The sequence below is a fragment of the Ceratina calcarata genome, unplaced genomic scaffold, assembly GCF_001652005.2.
Source record: "Ceratina calcarata isolate Rehan_Ccalc_2016 unplaced genomic scaffold, ASM165200v1 scaffold211.2, whole genome shotgun sequence".
Lineage (NCBI taxonomy): Eukaryota > Metazoa > Arthropoda > Insecta > Hymenoptera > Apidae > Ceratina > Ceratina calcarata.
In genome coordinates, this window is record NW_017142786.1 from 618,298 (window position 1) to 639,034 (window position 20,737).

The window sequence follows — 20,737 nt, forward strand, 5'->3', positions numbered from 1 at the left end:
GAGAACCGGATTTTACTTATTTTTATATACAATATATCAATATCTTTAAATTCATCAGTGTCTCTTGAATTCAAATCAGATCTGACTCGCCACCCTCGCCACTGGCGATATCCTCCGTCAGTGGTTCTCAATGATGTATCGGGACGAAGTTTCGTAATGGTGGAAGAAGAAGACTATGCAGCTACAGTGCTCCAATGGAGGATGGAGTAGCCGGGGTTTTGAAATGACAACAAGTGATTGATATTATTGACGATGATTAAAATGTGAGGCGCGAAGAGTGGCGGTATATTTTGGGCCGACGGCCAGTCGAATTTTTGTTGGTAAGCGGCTCGGCGGAGCGTATCGTCCGCGTACACGACCGTATATGCATAATTTTCATTCAAGGAGCGTGAAAATTGCCAGTGCCCATTGGTGAGAAGGTTATGTGAGTGTCGGAATAGCCGCGTCGTTCGCCGTTATCGTCGACGCAAAGTTCGGCTTGCCAGGATGGGCCAGGGCACGGACACCTGCACAGACAGGCCCGCCGAAGTCAGCGTGATCCGATTCGTTTCAAGGAATCGCACCATCGAGGAAATCGCACCTAAAAAGGTAAAATTCGCCGGAGCCATTTAACTGAAAGGGTTCAACGACCTCTAACTCAAAACAAATCGTTCGACGAATGCATGTACACCCGCATTTTTCAATCTCCTATGATCTTATACGATTGTCAGTTTTCAAGCTAATGATCAATGATAATGATAATGATTATATATATATGACAATAAAATAATTCATTTTCATTTTCATTCTTATGTTTTAAATGTTCAGTCTATGTATCCAAATTATAAACATTATTAGGGAGCTCGACATGATGTTAATTTAGATCAACAATTCTAGGAAGTGTATACTTGTAAGCAACGAGGTTGTGGCAAGACGTTTACCAATCAAGATGAGTATAAGACCCACGAGGCTCTTGAAGCTTTAAAGATAAGATTTATGTATGTAACATTAGCCACAATAATAAATCGAATAAAATATTGTGAAATACCTATAAGTCTGTGATATAGCAAAATTCGATGATAGTTGTAGGGAACCAGGATGTGGGGAGGAATTGTCAGATCCTGGGAGCATGTGGCGTCATTATCAGGAATGGCATAACAATGAGACAAATGTGTTTATATGCCCGTACACGAATTGCGGGTCTTTACACGCGACCAGTATCAGTCTAGAAGAACATATCGAGAACTGTCATAGGCAACCGTTGCCACTACCGACCGAGCCCGAAGTAATATGCTTCGAGGATCCCGAAAACACAGTGGAAGAGGAAGCTGTACAGAGTTCGGAAGAGTATGAGAAGAGAAGTGGCGATACATTCGGGATAAAAGTACGCCAGTACGACGATAACAACGAGCAAAACGTTCACAGAAATGACAATGTACAGCAACAACAGAAGAAGGAAGTCGATCAGGAACAGAATAATACGAATGATAGTTCAAAGGAAAATTACTCTTCCGCCGGAGAATCTCTAAACGAGACTGGCAATTTTTCTATGAACGAAAATCTGATTCTGAACGCGGAGAATTTTCTGTGCAAGTACGAAGGTAACGCGAACAAATGTTCGGAATTGCAGACGGAACATTCCTCCCAAGAGAAAGCCAACGTGATTTACGTGAACGGTGATATTACTATCACGAAGAATAACACAAAGAATGAAATGTGCGGTATTAATTCGAGGACGCAGGAGCATAGGGCCGAGCTGGATAATCTCGAGAGGGTGTTTCTCAAAACTGAGGAGAACAACGCGGAAACGAATAGCAATTGCTCGGACGACGAGGAGTACACGCCGAAGAAGCAGCGCATGTCCAGGTACAAGCAAGAGATTTATAAATGCGGCGTGAACGGCTGCGGGAGAAAGTATAAATACATATCCCATTATCGTCACCACCAAGAGAGTCACAAGGTAGTAATGAATACAGTCAATTCGAACTCGAACAAACTAGTGAAATTAAAGCAAGGGAAAGCTTCAACCGTCAGTTTTTTCTTGTAAGTTCAACGATATTATTACAATACAAGGTAAACGTCCCAATCTTTATTCACACAGAACATAAATTGGGACGTTTACCTCATTGTGAATACAAGATATGCGTAATTAATCGTTTATTAATTAGATGCAAAATTCCTGGCTGTGGAGCACAAGTGAGCAACGTGACTGGTTTGTGGAAACATTACCAGGACAATCATGCTAATTCGAAATTGCCGATACCAGGAATGAAGAATAACGAAATATTTCGGTCAGTTTTTTTACTCTAACGTACGGCTTGGAATTGTTGTAACATTCAAGAAATTACGCTAGATCGTAAAATGCGTGTTTCAGTTGCAAGATTCCTGGATGCGAATCAGAGTTCAGCACGACGATGTTGCTTGTTAAACACTTCACCGAGTGTCACGCGAACGGCAATAACGCTGGCACAAACGCGAAAGCGAAGACTGGGAATGGGAGTAGTTTTCATTACGCCGAGATGTTTAAAGATGATGCTACGAACCCGCAAGTAAACTTTAAGACTGACTCGAAAGCAAAGAGTAATATTAATGTAAATGACTGTACGATAAGCACTGACGAGCAACAGAGATTGTCGTCGATCGTTAAGAAGGAAGCTCGGGATTGACTTGAGATTAACTAGTAAGTTGAAATACGACGATAAATAATTAACGTTGATCATCAAGTTAGATTGGCGGGAAAGTAATGTCGATTCTCATCATTATTATTTCGCTAATCAGGTTTTTCAATTCTCATATTTAAAAATCACTATTATTTTACGAGCAACTCTGCGCCCGTGATTGCTCGAATCGCGAAGCAAATTATCGTTCCTCCCATATTCGATTCCTCGTCTTTTTGGCTAGTCATTTTTTTTTAACTTCTGCGTTACTGATTTTAATGTCGACGGCTCTTGTTAATTAATGGACTGCAGATTTTCATCAGCAAAATCAATTATTTATGGTATCAGTATGAAAAATGTATTTTTGGGTAAACATTAATTCTATCGTTTAAATATTGCAATAAGTATTTAATTATTATTCTTGATATTCTATACAGTTTTATACATTAGAGGCAGTGTTTAAATTTCTGATATATTCAATACTCTTCTAAGTTCATAAAATCCGCTATTTATTAATCAGTTACTAGACCGTTTCATAAATCCCGCTATTTTCTCATTACCAAATATGGAATTTAAAAAAGTTCGGTTCTTTTGTATTAATATTGAAAACTTTTATAGGCATTACAATTAAAGAATATTAATCCTTATAAAGGAAACATAATATAACAGTATGTTTCGCTGTTTTTAAGCATATCTTACTGTTATTATCGGACTGCGGATTTTTATGCGATTATTAATAACTCAAACGTGCAGATAATTCACATAGTACGAGACAAAAATATTCGTAGTTTTAAGTACACATTATAATATTTGGAGAATTAACATTTCTGTTCGAATCCGATTTCTCCAATGTGGGAATTTTGTGTAAAAATCCACAGCCCGGTCGTCATTTTCATAAAAAGAAATAATCGTTACAGATGCTCTTAAGAAATATTAAATTATCTCGAAAAGAGGGAATATGAAATGAAGCTGGAACAACTTTAAAGCTAAGTAAATAATAAATGAATAAGAACGCAAAACATAGAATCGATCACAAAAATGTTTGACCGTCCTCAAAAGAATCTTGTGTTAAAGTATAATTATAATTCAGATTTAAGGATGTATTGNTCTATACTCTTTAGCACGTAGCTATTTATTATTAGCATTGTTCTTCCGATGTCTGATTTCTTTTTAATTATAGGAAATGCGTTTTTCTAAGGTACATAAACTTTTGGGATTGACTGTATAGCCAATACATCCTTAATATCTAAGATGATCAAATATCTTTGTAATCGATTATTCAGTTTCGTAGACCGACAAGCCTAGATTGGCAAGTTCAATAGACAAATGAATAAAGTTCGAAAGAGAACAGAAGTTCATCGCAGAGTAATTCGCGCGTATGTTAATATACGCAAGGAAATATGAAACTCTTGACTTTCCATACTAATTTTTACTATTTTATATTACTGTATCATTTTGATGTAATTTATATTAGATAATGATCGTTGTAGCTATCGTATTAAGTAGGTAGGGCATATGCGTAGGAACGTAAGCATTTTATCCAGCATTTTCATTTGTATGTCTGTACATTGAGAAGAAAATAAAGTGCAATAGCGAGTTGGTCTGTAATGCAAATCCAGTTTACAAACCACTTCGTGACCTATCATCTCTTGTTTCCTGTTCTGATGCTTCGCAACATAATTAAAATTCTATTTGTTCCCTGAGTGAACCGCGTAGAAGCTTTACTTTCTTCTTAGCTTTTTTATTTTAAACCAACGATTGAATACATTTTTGCGTAACATAGAATGAATTATGCCTACAATTCTAGCGGCAGATTTAAGGAAAATTTGAAAGAGGTAGAGCCTCTCTCAGAAGCCAATTTTATCATTATTATAAAATATGTACAGGTAATTCTCTGATTTCGGAGCAACATTTTACCTACAGTTGACTCACGGTCCAATGTGTTATCCATGCATATAAGTATAAAAGTGAAATCGAAATAGGGCAATTTCTCTATTAAGTCTTCAGCCTTGGTCCATATCAATCTACTGAGGCTTTTGCTTAAATCAAGTACGATCATACGCGGGTGTTCTAACACGTTAAAAATGTTCTGTACGTTATATTTTATTTGCGTGATTAATTGGTGCGTGGCAGAGGGGCATAATTTCCTATTAATAATCGTAGACGATTTAAGGCCCGCTCTAGGATCTTACGGTGACGAAAAGGCTTACACGCCGAATATAGATAAATTATCAACGGAAGGTTTCACTTTCAATCGGGCATACGCTCAGGTTAGAGAGAAAATAACGATTTTACTTTAGATCTTTCTATCCTTACTATGTAAACGTAGTTAAAAAAATATCATAATTCAAGCGTAATCGTAGCATACGTGTTCTCGCGGGATGTTCACGAAAGTTTGAAATTCAATTGAAAGATAAGAAGAAGGCATAAAATCTGATAAAACTGTTGTAGAGGACAAATGAAATGAAGAGAAATAATTTTGATTTTTAGCAAGCCCTGTGTGCGCCGAGTAGAAACTCATTTTTGACAAGTAGAAGACCCGACACCCTTCGCCTTTACGACACCCACAGTTACTGGCGCGAAAGCGTTGGCAATTTTACAACGTTGCCCCAGCATTTGAGAAGCAACGGCTACATTACGAAAGCTATAGGAAAAGTATTTCATCCAGGAATCAGTTCGAATCATTCTGACGATTACCCTTACTCTTGGTCTGAAATCCCCTTTCATCCTTTTACGGAAAGATACAAGAATGTGGCCGTGTGTCGATCAAACTTAACGACAGAGCCTATGTTAAATCTTGTTTGCCCAGTTGATGTGTCTTCAATGCCGAATAAAACGTTGCCAGACATAGAGATTATGCAAGAAGCTAAACGGTTTCTATCTAATCAAGCAGGGAATGTTACTCCCTTCTTTTTAGCTGTTGGTTTTCAGAAGCCTCATATACCGTTCAAATATCCTGAAGGATATCTAAAGTATCATCCATTGCAGAAATTTAAAATAGTCGAGCCGTATAAATGGCCAAAGAATGTTAGTAGCGTAGCTTATAATCCTTGGAATGATTTAAGGAAACGAGACGACGTGGCGGCATTGAATCTGAGATTCCCCTGGCAAAAGATACCAAGTAAATTAGAATTATAATACGTATAATACCATCGCTTTAATTAGAAACATTAATTTATATTTTTTAGAACGTTTTGCCAAATTAATCATTCAGTCGTATTACGCCTCTGTTACGTACATCGATGATTTAATTGGCGAGTTAATAAATCAATTGGAAGCTTCGTCAATTCGAAAAAATACTACAATAATATTAATGTCAGATCATGGTGAGAAGTGAATATTAATATTCATACTTGATATCTTATTAATTAACATTTGCGTAGGATGGTCGTTAGGAGAACACGCGGAATGGGCAAAATATAGCAATTACGATGTTGCTTTAAAAGTACCATTGATAATATCGATACCCAGCCTATCTAAAAGAGAAAAACGAGATTCAATCAATAAGCCTGCTTCTTCGTACACTCCAACAGTTATACCTTTTCTAATAGAATTAGTTGATGTATTTCCGACTATCGCGGACTTAGCAAACATTCCCATACCCAGTTGCTCAAAAAGGAATACAGAAATCACTTGTAGCGAAGGGAGTAGCCTCGTGCCGCTCATAAAAGCTGCTTCAAATAGAACGGTAAATCCATAAACGTCCACAATATATATAATTTTAAAGAATTATAAGAAGCGAACTTACAACTGTAATTTACAGCTATTGTACAAAGTACGTTGGAAAAGTGCTGCTTTTTCGCAATATCCAAGACCAAATATAAAGCCGTCGATGCATCCAAATAGCGATCAACCGTGTTTAAAAGAAATCAAAGCAATGGGATACACGGTAAGGAAGTACAGGTATCGGTACACAGCTTGGCTGTCCTTTAAAGCCGAAAATAAAGTACCAGATTGGAATTCTACGATCGCGGAGGAGCTATACGATTATAATAACGAGGATGGTGAGAATCAGAACGTGGCCTATTTGTCGAAGTACGCGAAAGTGAAGGGAAAGTTAAAGAGCTTTCTTGAAAAGCGTTGGGGAAGAATTTTCCCGACGAATAAACACAATTAATTTTCTTTACTTTCTGCCTAGAAAGTATTATTGATCAAAACTTTATTATAAAAATGAGTCTAGTATAACTAGTAGAAAACAAGTAATTCGTATCATTCTACCAAGGAATCCTTATATACATTTTTTTCAAAATTCTAACAAATTCAATTAAATGTAAACTGAACGTCTAGATTTATATCTTCTCAATGCTTACGACTTTTATATTAAACTACTAGTAACATAAATACAATTTCTGAATGTCATATATTCATTAAAATCTTATATTATTCAAATCAATAACGGAATTTTTTTCATAATTAATAGCTATGTGCCATCAATATTTCAAAAAATTGTACCCATTCTTTTGTTTTGAGCATATGAAACAGTAAAATTCACTTGCCCTAGATAATATTATGTATCAATTCGGAGATGTAACGAGAGTTTGCTTTGCAAAGGCTTTTCATGTGATGCCAAAAATATATACGCTACTTGAAATCGATATAAATTACATTAATACTGACATTATCTAGGATTATAAACTTAAAAGAATATGAAAAGAATAGCCACATATTTTCTTTCGTTTACTCTTCTTGATTTTTATTTATGTTATTCACTGTACTCGTAGAGGTGACCTGAAATTAGATAAAATCATTTTTAATTATTATCATCACCTCCATTCTCTCTTTACATAAAATTCAAAGTGTTACCTCTATAACATCATCGTCGTCCGCTTGTCTACTGGTGGTCCTATTTGGTTGATTCGACATATTCGCGTTTACATTCGGCATCACGTAATTTACCCGATTTAACGCTACTGGATTCGATATAACTGCTCTCAAATTTGTATTTTGATTCTGTATCGGCTAACATATATTAGCTCGAGATTATTATTTCTAGTGCTTAATGAATTGTTAACAATGACTAAATTACCTGCTCGAGTAGTTGCTTCGTGACATTGTTCATAGTCTGTTTTTCCCAGTAGTTGTACATTTCTGCCAACGCGCGACTCGTCAACATTTGCTGCATTTCTGGAGTTGCGTTGGGATACTGTAAAACATTCCATTAATAATGTAACTCCATATACTCAAATTAGAATTTCCTCTTTCAATTATAGAAGAGTAATATCGTTTTTCAATTATGTACGCGATAGAATAATAATCTTACATCTTTCTGAAGAAGTTCTCGAAGATTACTGTAATCCGTGGCTAGGTTCATTTGCGGTATCGGAGTGTACTGATTATTCATCAACGGATTTTGGGTGTATGCTCCCTGCATCGCGAACGTTGGTAACACTTTCGGTTTTCCCTTCTTTTCCTCTTCGTACTCCGTCCAAGCCTGCTTTCTCTCTTCCTCGTTTAACTCTTCCTCGGTCTATGAATAAAACAAATTTATATATAAAAGATATTATTTCTCATATCTCATATTTCATATCTAAGAGATATCAGCCTCGTCCGCGGCTGCAAAAGGCTAAAACATTTACAATGGAAATATAGCTTCCTTGTATAGCTATCGCGTGTCTGCTCAGTGCTCATATGCACAGAAAAATAGAGCTTTATTTTTATTACTCATAATAATAGTTTTTGTTTTAGAAATACATATATACTACGATACTCCAAAGTATATAAGAAAGCTATAATCCAAATTTGGTCAGTCGTTTTTTAGATTTTTCCTAAAATACAAACGGACGCTTTCTATCTATATAATAGTAAGATAAAATAGTGTTAAGTGCTAGTAGTCATTATAATAAAATAGATAAATTACTTTGTTTTCTAAGAGGGAGTCATGCTCATGATAATTTTTCACATAGTTCTTGTACTTCAAAAATATTTCTGCCAATAATCTGTCCTTTGGTAAATTCAAAGTTTGATTATCTTCGGTTTTGGGCTCGAAGGTATACAATTCGCTGAGATCATTATTACTGTAATGACGTTCTATCTGTTGCTCGTCGACAACCCTGCAAGAGAGTGACAGTTTTGTCACCTGACGATTGTAAATCTTCTCCTCCATTGTTCCAGTTGCTAGGAATCGATAAACGTAACAAGGTTTTTTCTGACCGAATCTGTAATAATTAATAATGTCAGCCTAAATTTATTTAACCACTTGCGGTGCAAGGAAATTCACAGTTGTGCGTGCCACGCACGTCATTTTTCTTTCTGCAACAATCGCCGACGACGTATGGTACACGTCGCTGGCGTTCCGGTAACAGAAGCATCTCGACGTGCGTATCACATCTTTCCACCGCAAGTAGTTAAGACACGTCAGTAGACACGTACCTATACACGCGGAATATGCTTTGGACATCGTGAGAAGGGTTCCAACTGGCGTCGAATATGATGACACGATTGGCAGCAGTCAGGTTTATTCCCAGCCCACCAGCCCGCGTCGAGATTAAGAATAGTCTACCTCTCGTGTTCGTCGGCCTGTTAAATATCTTGCACCACGCGCTTCTGTTCTCAGCGTTCGTTTGTCCGTCCAACCGGAAATAATCCAAACCCAACGACCAGCTACCGGTGTGACCAGCGATCAGCTCCGAGGTGCTGTTGTTCTGGGTGCTATCATCGATCTTCTCCAGGAAACGTTCGATCAGAGTCAACGAATATAACGACTGCGAGAATACCAACACTTTGTCACCGATTTGTTCGCATTCTTTCAAAATGCCAAAGAGCAGCATCAGTTTTGCCGAAACCCTCATGTCTTCAAGATCCTCGGGCTTCACAAATTGCAACCACCATTCTTCTTCCTTCTTCTCGGGTTCCTCCGTTTCCTCTGGTACGTCTATTGCAGGTGTGTTCCTCGTACCCCTTTTTGATGTTTTGTTCTGTGACTTTCCAGCGTTTGGAGCTGCATCGTCATCCTCAATGCTAGAGAAAACTTTTTTGAACATTCGATCCGCAGGCTGTAGTCATATTTCCCGAGGGAATACTGTCACGGTTGCAGAATTTTAATTACCGCATGAATGGAATTGAAAATTCAATTTTGATTGAACATCTTTGAACTAAAGGCTAAAGTTTAATCGTTAATGTGAATTATAAATTGGACTTTAATTCTTAATTAAAAAAATTCTTATCTAATAATTGAAATTTAATTTCTAATTAGATAAAATTCAGCTAAGAATTAAACGTAATTAATGTTCAAGTGAATTAAAGACTTAATCGATTATTTGCAACCCTGTGGTATAATATTTAAATAAAATTTGTATCAAAACTTTTGCACTTACTAGACACTACTAGAGCTGCTGCTACTCTTTCCAGATTCTGTGTCAGAATCATCGATGAAGTCCTTTAAAGATCCTTCAGATTCGGAGTCTAGTTTTTTCTCGTTCAACTTTTCGATTTTCTCGGAGTTCATCCGCAAAACGAGGGGATGGGTCCATATCCTTTGCAACGCTTGGAAATCGGCGAAAAGAGTTGCCGTGTAACGGCCCTTTCTGAAATCAATAAAAAATAACATTTAACATCCAGTATACCCCGAAACGTTTAATTAATTGTTTCACGTACCTCGCGAGATGATTTAAATAATATCGGTACAAATTGATTTGCGTTTCCGTTAGGCTGACAAATATCACGTATTCCTGTTTCGGTGGTAAAAACGGTGTCAACACGGAATAATCGCATCTTTGCACGCAACCTTTCAACATCTTATTTAATACATACGCCCGTTTCTTCATTAATTTAACGTCGTACTCCGTAGAGTCATCGAACTGGCCATTAGTAATCGGATTCACAAATCTGTTTGAGAATTCCGCCTTCGTACCAAGTAAGCTGGGTTTCACGAACTGTACCATGCAATGGTACTCATTCAAATTATTCTGCAACGGCGTTCCTGTGAGAACGATCCTCCGTAGAGTCTTAATACGTTTTATGGATTTGCTCAGAGCAGTGTCCTCGTTTTTTAGTAAATGCCCCTCGTCGCAAACTATCAAGTCTGGCCCGGGATCTATCAAATACCTCAGAGTATCTTCTCTCATCTTCTTCCTCATTCTGTTGTTATTCGCACTGAGATTCCTAAACATCTCGTAGCCGATGATCATTACGCCGCCGGATTCGTGCCAATGTTGTAATTGGTAAACACGCTCGACGTTCTTTTTAAGTTTTGTCATCTCGTACACGTCCACATCATTGTAGTCGTCTAGGTCCTTCAACCATAAATTGAATTCGTTTAACCAGTTAAGTACCGTGTTCAGCGGTGAGACGATCAACACAGTTTTGACGCCGGTCTGCTCGTGAGTTAGTAGCGTGTACACCAACGCAATCACCTGAAGCGTCTTCCCCAGTCCCATGCAATGCGCGATTATACATCCGGAGCCAGGTGAAGTCTTTATTCTCTCGAGCGATTCGAAACACGCGTCCCACATGAACTTTATCCCTTCGGCTTGATGCGGTTTCAGACGTTTGACCAGCTTCTCGTGAACGGTTACTAGCTCCTTCTTCGTGTCCGGATCGAAATCTAATACTAGTTTATCCACCTTTTCCTCGCTAGCCAGTCTAGCTTCGTACATTTCGTTGTACACCTTCTGTCTCTCCGCAATACGTTTAAGCCTCTCCTCCTCTGCTTTTGCGGCCAACTTGGTATCATCCGCAACCAGTTCCTCTTCCATCACTTTCCGGATGTTTTTGCGACCTTTCTTACCGGGCGTTCCTTGAGAATTGGTCATTTGATCATCGCTCTCTGCATCGCTATCGCTCGACATATTTTTAATACGCTTTCGTTTGGGTTTGGTTTTTTTTTTAACTGTCATCGAATCTGAGTCGGATGATTTTTGCATTTTGCGCTTATTTCCCTTCTTCCGTTTTCCCACTGAAGAATCGCTATCCGACGATTTATTCTCTAGTAATTCTACGGAACTATTCGAGTCAGGGTCAGATTTGACATCCGAATCATCTGAAACCATAATTTTTCGACGAGTTCTCGGTTTGCGTTTCATGATGGAGTCGTTATTCTTCTCCGAATCCTCTGCTTGATCATTTTTCGCAGTCTCTGCCAACTTTTCCTGCTTTTTAACCCATTTTTGTCTAGCAACATCCGAGTCTGAATCTGAGGTAAGCTTCATTGTCAACAGTTTATGCCTCCTCCATCTACTTTTCTCCCGTTCCTCGTCATTTTCCTTATCACTGTCTTCCTGCGTTGATTTCGCGATTGGTTTCTCCACAGGTTTTCCCGATTTATTCATATTTTTCTCCTCGTCGCTTTCAGACGAGACTTTCTTCTCGATAGGAGCGTCCGAATCCGACGAATACAAAAGCATTTTCTTTGTAACAGCGTCTGCCTGTTTGATCAAATCTTCGTTGCTTTGCATAGTGGTATCGGTTTTCATAACTGTATTATCGTTCTCGGGATCAGAAACAGCATCGTTTCCCACGGCTTCATCGAAGTTCCCTTCTTCGATTCTTTTTAAATGATCCAATAACGTTTCCTCCGCTTCTTTGCTCTTACTTTTCGAGTTTCTACATAACTGAGTGATGTTTGAACTTCGCGTCAAGCTCTTGCTTCTAGTGTTTCTTCCCAGATTATCTACACGGATTAAACTTCGAAATTCTTTGCTTTCTAAGTATTCCCGTGACTTTTCCAACGTGTTGTTATGCTTATTTAGTACGCTTTTCGGTAATCTCTCTAGAACAACCTTGCAAGAAATTATTTTGTCCGATTCAATCGAATTCTTCATCTTATTATTTACTAGCATTTTAAGCGATGTCGAATCTTTCTTATTCTCAGCATTCTTTTTTCTTAAAGAATACCTCTTTCCGATGCTCGACTCGCTATCAATGTTGGAGTTCGAGTCCTTGCTGCTGTTATCTTGTTTTTCAATCGAAGACGAAGGTCTTTCATTTTTCTTTTGTCCTTCCTTTGAGGAATTCTGTTTCTCACCATTCAAATTACTGTCGTCGTCGGAACTTGAATCTTCGCTACTACCGGTCGAATTTAGTTTCTGTTTCAAACTCTTTTTAAATATGGGTTTCTCGGAATGACTTAAAGAATCATCTGAGTTCGATTCGAGAAGCATACGGACAGCGAGAGATTCAGCCTCCATAATTTTGGTCAAATCTTCCGGGGATTTATCTTCGGATTCATTTTGCCTGTTATTATACTTTTTCCTCTTTTTATCGGGTTTCATTGTTTCTGTAGCATCCGTTTCCTTTATGTTATCGTTTTCGCTCGATTCTACAGTTGTAGTTATATCGTTAATTAACGTAATTGGGGGCGTATCTGAATCCGAAGTTAACAAAGCTTTTTTAGCCCGCTCTTCTTCGTCGAGTGTGTTCGAAAAACTGTCCATTTCTTTTTCACGTGACTTTTCTAATCCTTCGACAGTATCAGACGAATTATTCCTCTTGCGTTTCCTTTCGTTAATCATGGAATCACTTCCGTTTTTATTTAAAGTAACATCCGTCTCTGATCCATTATCGCTTTCATCTTTGATTTTTGGCGAAGGAGATACGTTTTCTATTGTGGTTTCATCGAATATATCATCCACGGACACGTTCAGACTCAGGATGTCAGAAGCTGGACACTCTTGAGATGTTTCCTTTTGATCTCCAGTTTCCTCAGCTAACTTCGTTTGCTCTGTTAAATCTGTCTTGACCGGCAATATTTTGTCTCTTATAGTTCTATTTGCCACGATCGGTGAAGCATCAACCTGATCGCTGTCATCATTCATTGATATTTCTGCAATAGTAGGAAGATTTTCGATTTTATTTTTATCATTTTTTCCTAACGTCGCTTGCGCCTCGTTGCCGGAAAATATCTCGTCGTCACATTCGGAGACTATGGGTGACACTTGAGAAACATTCTTTAATTTCTCCGATTCCTTCTCGTTCACCGCTGTTTTTGATTCTTCAGCCTCGCTCGGCGAGCTGTCTTCATGTTCCGTGTTCTCCGATCGACAATTCTTCTCCCAGTCCTCGTAGAAATTTATTAGCTTCTTATCTTGCACGTCAAGCTCTTCCTTCATACTTTCGATCACCGTCTTCAATTTTTTATATACTTTCTCTGTCGAGTCATAATTTCGCATATCCTTCTTCAAATGCTTCCACTTAATATTATCCACTTGCAGTTCATATTCTGAGCAAAGCTCCTTCATTTTATTCATAATTTTATTAATGCCAGACTTGAAGAATATATTCTGTTTATCACTGAGCTTTTCTGTAGCGATCTTTTCATTCACAGATTCAGAATTCGAATCCGTGGACGTCATACGATTCTGCTTTTGGCTTCGAGCCAGTTTTTTCATTACATTTGAACCGACGTGAGAGATCTTCGATTTCTGAAATTCTTTGCTGGAACTGGATCCAGTATCATCTCTATGCAAAGTGTTCAAGTTCTTCTCCTTCAATTTCAACATTAAGATCCTTCTGTCTCTCCTTTCAGCACGTTTATCATTAATATTATCCTCAGTATCGCTGGACTCTGAATCTGATTCTATCCTTTTACTTTTATCATTTCTCACATTGATGTAACTACTTCGTCTATCTTTCTTTAGGTTATGCTTATCAAGTTTCGTCCGTTCCCTGCTTGTATGTGACTGAGCAAACTTCCCTTCAGGATCGGTTTCACTGGATGATGTAGTGTCTAAGTCATTCTTAAATACAGAAGACTTTTTCTGTTCAGAGGTGTTATTATCATCCAATAATGGTTTCATTGATTCCTTTAGTCTATTTAGTGCCATGCGTCTTTGCTTGATATAAAAAGGTTCCTTGTTATTAAATTCATGACACTTACCTTCCTTAACCCTTTTAGAAGACATAACGACAGAAAGAATTATATACGATTTTAACAAAAAAGTATTTTTCAACTAAGTAAAAAATGTCTCCATTGTTTGACGTTTGCAATTACATGTAAAGTCGAATACTCTTCGACTGACAGGAATTTCAACGTGTGTAAACAGTTATTATCAGACAAATTCAAAATCGTTAATAAGGTGATTAGCAAAGATCTCGAAGTAACCTGGAACCCTTTCCGATACAGTTTCTTCAGCCGACATTTTCTTAAACGTCCATTGCGACCGTTCGAGATCGTCGTCGGACACGAATTATTACCATAAAAATCTGTCGAATCAAGTAAAGAACTGCTGCATACGAATGTTAAATCAGAACTCGTTCGGTTTCGATGTTTGAAACTTCTAATGCACAGTATTTATTTTGGGCTTTAAATAAGAGCGTAACTATCGCCACCTGATGATAGAATGTGTCAGACATGCCGACTATTTAAATACGAAACCATTTATTCAAAATACTTCGAAGACTCGTGTGAAGATTTTTCTTTATTTGTATAAATTTTATATTAAATTACATTGTTATTGGATTCGTGACATTTTCCTCTTTTTTTAGTAGAAGATATAACTATACAGAAACAATAATGTACGATTTGAACAAAAATGTCATTTAATTAAGTAAAAATAAATATCTCCATCGCTTGTATAATTTGTACATACAAACATATGTACATATAAGATCAAAAGGTTAATAATTTTTCATATACTGTATCGTACAGTACTAATCACGAAGAACAAAAGTTTCAAAGGAATGATAGGTCTCGAGTCAACTGTCCACACAACAGAAGAAGTAGATCAAGTATGCTTCATAAATGCTTCATAATCCAAGCGCAAAATTTTCAATCTTAACTTAGTGCAGAAAAAATCTGTCGTTAGTGTTAAAGGGGTGTAAATGAATGAGCTGGAGAACTTCAACATTGATTAAAAAGACATTGGAGAAGGTTACTCGTACAAGTGACCTGAAATTAGATAGAGTCAGTTTCACCTATTATCATCATCTCTGTTCGCTATCTATGTAAAATTCAAAGTATTACCTCTACAACATAATCGTCGTCTGCTTGTCTACTGGTGGTCCTATTTGGTTGATTTGACATATTCGCGTTTATATTCGGCACCGCGTAATCTAACCGATTTAACATTACTGGATTCAGTCTAATTGATCTCAAATTTGTATATTGGTTCTGTATGGTCAAACATATTATTCGATTGATATTATCATTTCTAATTTCTAATACTTAATAAACTGTTAACAATGACTAAATTACCTACTCGAGTAGTTGCTTCATGACATTATGCATAGTCTGTTTTTCCCAGTACTTGTACATTTCTGCCAACGAGTGGATCATCAATATTTATTGCATCTCTGGAGTTGCGTTAGAATACTTGATGTAGCTCGACATACTTTTCGCTGTCCGACGATTTGTTCTGTAATAATTCTACGGAACTAAGTACTCGAGTCAGGGCCAGACTTGACGTTCTAATCATCCGAATCCATAATTATTCGACGAGTTCTAGGTTTATGTTTCACGACGGAATCGTTATTACTCTCAGAATCCTCTGCCTGATCATTTTTCGCAGTCTGCCTATTTTTCCTCCTTTTATCCCATTTCTGTCTATCAACATCCGAGTCTGAGTCGGAAATAATCTTCATCGTCGATAATTTATGCCACCTCAATCTACTCTTCTCCCGTTTTTCGTCATTTTCCTTGTCACTGTCTTCCTGCGTTGATTTCGCGCTTGGTCTCTCTGCAGGTTTTCCCGATTCATTCATATTTTTCTCTTCGTCGCTTTCAGACGAGACTTTCTTCTCGATGGGAGCATCCGAATCCGACGAATACAAAAGCATTTTCTTTGTAACAGTGTCTGCCTTTTTGATCGAATCTTTGTTGCTTTGCATAGATGTATCGGATTTCGTAACTGTATTGTCATTTTCGGGATCAGAAACAGCATCGTTTCCTATGGCTTCATTGAAGTCCCCTTCTTCGACTCTTTTTAAATGATCTAATAACGTTTCCTCCACTTCTTTGCTCTTACTATTCGAGTTTCTACATAGCTGAGTGATTTGTGAGCTTCGCAACAAGCTCCTGCTTCTAGTGTTTCTTCTCAGATTATCTACACTGACTAAACTTCCATATTCTTTGCTTTCCAAGTATTCCCGTGACTTTTCCAACGTGTTGTGATGCTTTCTTAGTGCGCTTTTTGGTAACCTCTCCAGAACAACCATGCTAGAAAATATTTTGTCCGATTCAATCAAATTCTTCAACTTATTATTTAGTAGCATTTTAAGGGACGTCGAAACTTTCTTACTTTCAGCATTCTTTTTTCTTAAAGAATGCCTTTTTCCGATGCTCGTCTCGCTACTAATGTTGGAGTTCAAATCCCTGTTACTATTACCTTGTTTCTCAATCGAAGACGAAGGTCTTTTATTTTTCTTTTGTTCTTTCTTTAAGGAATTTTGTTCCTTACCATTCAAGTTACTGTCATCGTCGGAATCTGAATCAGCGCTGCTAACGATCGAATTTAATTTCCTTTTCAAACTTCTTTTAAATATGGGTTTCTCGGTATAACTTAAAGAATCATCTGAGTTCGATTCGAAAAGCATACGAACAGCAAGAGACTCTGCCTCTATAATCTGGATCATATCTTCCAGCCATTTATCTTCAAATTCATTTTGCCTGCTGTACTTTTTGGTCTTTTTATCAGGTTTCACCGTTCCCGACGATTCCGTTTTCTTAAAGTTATCGTTTTCGTTTGGTTTTACAGTTATAGTTATATCGTTAACTAACATAGTTGGAGGCGCATCCGAATCCAAAGTTAACAAAGCCTTTTTAGGCCGCTCCACTTCGTCGAGCGTGTTCGAAAAACTGTCTATTTCTTTTTCACGTGTCTTTTCTAATCCTTCGACATTATCAGACGAACCCTTCCTTTTACGTTTCTTCTCGTCAATCATGGAATCATTTTCGTTGTTATCTAAAGTAACATTCGTCTGTGATTCATTATCGCTTTCATCTTTGATTTCTGGCGAAGGAGTTACGTTTTCTATTGTGGTATCATCATGTATATCGTCCTCGGACACGTCCAGAATTATGATGTCAGAAGCTAGACAGTCTTGAGATGTTTCCTGTTGGCCTCTAGTTTCATCAGCTAATTTCGCTTGCTCTGTTAAATCTGTCTTGACCGGCAAGATTTTGTCTGTTATAGTTCTATTTACCAAAATCAATGAAGCGTCACTCTGGTCGCTGTCATCATATATTGATATTTTTTCCGTCGCTTGCGCCTCGTTGCCCAAAACCTCGTTGTCACACTCAGAGACTAAGGGTGTCACTCGAGAAACATTCTTTAATTTCTCTGATTCCTTCTTGTCCACCGCTGCTTTTGATTCTACAGCCTCGCTCGGCGAGCTGTCTTCATGTTCCGCGTTTTCCGAGCGACGATTCTTCTCCCAGTCCTCATAGAAATTTATTAACTCATTTTCTTGCACGTCTATCTCCTCTTTCACATTTTCGATCACCTTCATCAATTTTCTGAATACTTTCTCTGTTGAGTCATAATGTCGCATATCCTTCTTCAAATGTTTGCATTTAATATTATCTATTTGCAGCTCATAGTCTGAGCAAAGCTCCTTCATTTTGTCCATAATTTTATTAATGCCAGACTTGAAAAATATATTCTGTTTATCACTGAATCTTTCTGTAAAGATCTTTTCATTCACAGATTCAGAATTCGAATCGGTGGACGTCATACGATTCTGCTTTTGGCTTTGAGCCAGTTTTTTCATCACATTTGAACCGACGTGAGAGATCTTCGACTTCTGGAATTCTTTGCTGGAACTGGATCCAATATCATCTCTATGCAATGTGGTCAAGTTCTTCTCCTTCAACTTCAACGTTAAGAACCTTCTCTTTCTCCTTTCAGCACGTTTATCGTTAATGTCATCCTCAGAATCGCTGGAATCTGAATCTGACTCTACCCTGTTACTGTTATCATTCATCACTTTGGTGTAATTTCTTTTTCTATCTTTCTTTAAGTTGTGCTTATCAGGTTTTGTCAGTTTTCTGCTTGTATATGCCTGAACAAATTTTCCTTCAGGGTCGGTTTCATCGGATGATGTAGTGTATAACAGATTCTCAAATATAAAACGCTTTTTCCGTTCAGAGATCTGATTATTATGATCCGATGACCATTTCATTGATTTCTCTAGTCTATTTAGTGCCTCGCGTATTTGCCTGATATACAAATATCTATTGTTATTGAATTCATGACCCTTACCTTCCTTAACTTTTTTAGAAGACATGATGATAAAAAGAATTATATACGATTTTAACAAAAAAGCATTTTTCAACTAAGTAAAAAATGCCTCCATCGTTTAACGATTGCAAGTTCATGTAAAGTCGAATATTCTTCGACTGACAGGAATTTCAACGTGTGCAAACAGTTATTATTATCAGACAAATTCAAAATCGTTAATAAGACGATTATTAATGATCTCGAAGTAACCTTGTACACTTTACGATAGTTTCTTCAGCTGATATTTTCTCAAACGTGTGCTTGCGTGTGGTCAATGCCAGTCAACGCGTGCGACGCGTGACGTGCGGTTTGGTGGTTTGGATCAATTTGGATCAATGGATGTTTGGAACGTTTGGAATTTTGGAACTTGGAACTTGCTAACGTTGCTAACTGGTTTCTAAATAAAAGCGTAACTATCGCCACCTGATGATAGAATGTATCAGACATGCCGACTATTGAAATATAAAACCTAATAAAACTATAATTCCTAATATTTATTAGGAGAATGTCTAAATGAGTTTCGAATGTGAGGAGAAAAGGTATTATGCAAATAAAGACTGGATATAATTCTTTTCCTATTTAGGCAAAAACAAGTTTATTGGCCGAAAGGACAATGTCTTTTTGTAATTTGATCTTTCTCCGCGTTCGCCTATCTATGATCTAGGTACATATTTTTATTGCACCTGTGACTCCTGTGAGAGCATTATATACATGTGGCCTCTTGAATTCAACATCTCAAAACATATATATATAATTTTTATACACTCTGTACAAAATTTCATAAAAATGAGAAGAGCTTATTTTATTTGTTCTTGCGAAATTTACATTAAATTATATGAATTAACAGGTTTCATCCATTGCTGCCTTCGTCTCCTGATCACCTATACTCTCCAGATTATTACCCCGCGGTTTTGACAAACTTTTATCTACAGGTACAGATCTTGAACCTATAAGCCTATTATCTTCCAACGCGGGTACATCGCAATAGAGGCATCTCGTTTCTCCATATACATCCTCCAAACAGTGATGAAATATTAAACCACATATTGGGCACTTTTTATAATTCATCATAGTTATTTGCAAAAGAGTGATCGCGCATCTGGGCAATAAATGACCTTGCGAGCACATGGTCACTTTCCAGGACGGACTTTCTATCGTTATTCCGCATAAATTGCAAGTCTCTTTGTGACTAGAATCGAATCGGGATAGTTTACTTAAAGTAGTTCTAACAAGATTCGAAAGCTGAGAATCGTCATTATTTTTAGCTAAATACGTGTTCAAGTGATGTTTTAATAAACTAACAGAAAGTGTCTGTTCTGTGGATATAAACGCTTTACGTTCCAGGATAGCGAGATAATCGCAGGCAGTGTAGAGAAATATCAACGGTTGAGCGTCGGATATTTCTCCGACGATACTCCCTATTCCCTGGATTATCTTTTTCTTATCACATATCTCTATCATCATCGAGGTCCACATAGCGATTCGTAGCTCGTGTAGAGTTAGAGACTTCAAATTCGAGGGTAGCTTCGGTAATACTTCTTGCGGGTCCGATACCCGTGTCGCTCTAATCCTGAGCACTTCTAAACAGTCCCACGCATGCTTGAACCTCTCATTCTTGAGCCTCGTTAGAAGAGATAAAGGATTCCACTCTTCGTTTTTTAAAACGAATACTTGCATTTTGCTCGGTTCTTTCACTGACAAATGATCGTACGTAGTGGCCGGTACAGTCACGTTTATTAAAATCACAGAATTCGGTGAACGCGCCAGGCCCAAATGCCGTAAATTAGCTTGCGACGATTTGTTGTCCAGCTTCGTTGTTGAAAACTGGTCACCTTCCGCGTTCACCATGAACATGCAACCGTTCTCGGTGGTGACCAACGCGCAATCTTTGCTTATACAAATCATTCCTGTAATAAAGAATTTCGTGACACTCCACATTATGTGATAAGT

At 37.6% G+C, this 20,737-nt stretch overlaps 5 protein-coding genes across 6 annotated transcripts in view; 2 read left to right on the forward strand and 3 right to left on the reverse strand.

Annotated features, from left to right (window-relative positions):
• Ir76b (Ionotropic receptor 76b) overlaps window positions 1-2,375 on the reverse strand; it is a 7,774-nt gene extending 5,399 nt beyond the window's left edge. The window contains exon 1 of the mRNA XM_026811347.1: window positions 2,295-2,375. Coding sequence (XP_026667148.1) covers window positions 2,295-2,315 — 21 coding nt within the window. The 5' untranslated portion in view covers window positions 2,316-2,375. The remainder of the gene's footprint in view (window positions 1-2,294) is intronic.
• LOC108622210 (transcription factor IIIA) lies at window positions 97-3,744 on the forward strand. The gene is made up of 7 exons (XM_026811348.1): window positions 97-320; window positions 385-588; window positions 877-977; window positions 1,063-2,022; window positions 2,148-2,270; window positions 2,354-2,659; window positions 3,554-3,744. Exons 2-6 carry the CDS (start codon window positions 487-489, stop codon window positions 2,643-2,645), a joined length of 1,578 nt encoding a protein of 525 aa, XP_026667149.1. The 5' UTR covers window positions 97-320; window positions 385-486; the 3' UTR covers window positions 2,646-2,659; window positions 3,554-3,744.
• A 61-nt stretch (window positions 3,745-3,805) lies between these two features.
• On the forward strand, window positions 3,806-6,835 carry Ids (iduronate 2-sulfatase). The gene is made up of 5 exons (XM_018020024.2): window positions 3,806-4,906; window positions 5,127-5,757; window positions 5,825-5,962; window positions 6,020-6,324; window positions 6,400-6,835. Exons 1-5 carry the CDS (start codon window positions 4,721-4,723, stop codon window positions 6,751-6,753), a joined length of 1,614 nt encoding a protein of 537 aa, XP_017875513.1. The 5' UTR covers window positions 3,806-4,720; the 3' UTR covers window positions 6,754-6,835.
• LOC108622258 (transcriptional regulator ATRX homolog) lies at window positions 6,750-14,910 on the reverse strand. Of its 2 annotated transcripts, none has more exons than XM_018020021.2 (8): window positions 10,230-14,910; window positions 9,950-10,159; window positions 9,006-9,593; window positions 8,494-8,791; window positions 7,897-8,103; window positions 7,663-7,779; window positions 7,440-7,586; window positions 6,750-7,364 (listed from the first exon to the last, which is right to left on the reverse strand). In XM_018020021.2, exons 1-8 carry the CDS (start codon window positions 14,471-14,473, stop codon window positions 7,314-7,316), a joined length of 5,862 nt encoding a protein of 1,953 aa, XP_017875510.1. In that variant the 5' UTR covers window positions 14,474-14,910; the 3' UTR covers window positions 6,750-7,313. The 2 variants fall into 2 exon arrangements, with proteins under 2 accessions (XP_017875510.1, XP_017875509.1); XM_018020020.2 differs by having other exon boundaries at window positions 7,440-7,595; window positions 10,230-14,909.
• A 95-nt stretch (window positions 14,911-15,005) lies between these two features.
• LOC108622259 (CAP-Gly domain-containing linker protein 1-like) lies at window positions 15,006-19,279 on the reverse strand. The gene is made up of 3 exons (XM_018020022.2): window positions 15,770-19,279; window positions 15,535-15,681; window positions 15,006-15,459 (listed from the first exon to the last, which is right to left on the reverse strand). The coding sequence occupies exon 1, from the start codon at window positions 18,792-18,794 to the stop codon at window positions 15,978-15,980; it is 2,817 nt and encodes a 938-aa protein (XP_017875511.1). The 5' UTR covers window positions 18,795-19,279; the 3' UTR covers window positions 15,006-15,459; window positions 15,535-15,681; window positions 15,770-15,977.
• Between the last annotated feature and the right edge of the window lie 1,458 nt (window positions 19,280-20,737).

What these genes read in the sequence shown, in the direction of transcription:
- Ids (XM_018020024.2), top strand. Translation starts at nt 4,721, where the DNA reads ATGTTCTGTACGTTATATTTTATTTGCGTGATTAATTGGTGCGTGGCA. An exon ending in TCAATCGGGCATACGCTCAG is followed by an intron (nt 4,907 to 5,126) that starts GTTAGAGAGAAA and finishes TTTGATTTTTAG; the next exon opens with CAAGCCCTGTGTGCGCCGAG. An exon ending in AATATTAATGTCAGATCATG is followed by an intron (nt 5,963 to 6,019) that starts GTGAGAAGTGAA and finishes ACATTTGCGTAG; the next exon opens with GATGGTCGTTAGGAGAACAC.
- LOC108622210 (XM_026811348.1), top strand. Translation starts at nt 487, where the DNA reads ATGGGCCAGGGCACGGACACCTGCACAGACAGGCCCGCCGAAGTCAGC. An exon ending in TCAACCGTCAGTTTTTTCTT is followed by an intron (nt 2,023 to 2,147) that starts GTAAGTTCAACG and finishes TTTATTAATTAG; the next exon opens with ATGCAAAATTCCTGGCTGTG. An exon ending in AAGAATAACGAAATATTTCG is followed by an intron (nt 2,271 to 2,353) that starts GTCAGTTTTTTT and finishes TGCGTGTTTCAG; the next exon opens with TTGCAAGATTCCTGGATGCG.
- LOC108622258 (XM_018020020.2), bottom strand. Translation starts at nt 14,473, where the DNA reads ATGTCTTCTAAAAGGGTTAAGGAAGGTAAGTGTCATGAATTTAATAAC. An exon ending in TATTTAAATCATCTCGCGAG is followed by an intron (nt 10,160 to 10,229) that starts GTACGTGAAACA and finishes TATTGATTTCAG; the next exon opens with AAAGGGCCGTTACACGGCAA. An exon ending in GAGAACTTCTTCAGAAAGAT is followed by an intron (nt 7,780 to 7,896) that starts GTAAGATTATTA and finishes AATGTTTTACAG; the next exon opens with TATCCCAACGCAACTCCAGA.
- LOC108622259 (XM_018020022.2), bottom strand. Translation starts at nt 18,794, where the DNA reads ATGTCTTCTAAAAAAGTTAAGGAAGGTAAGGGTCATGAATTCAATAAC.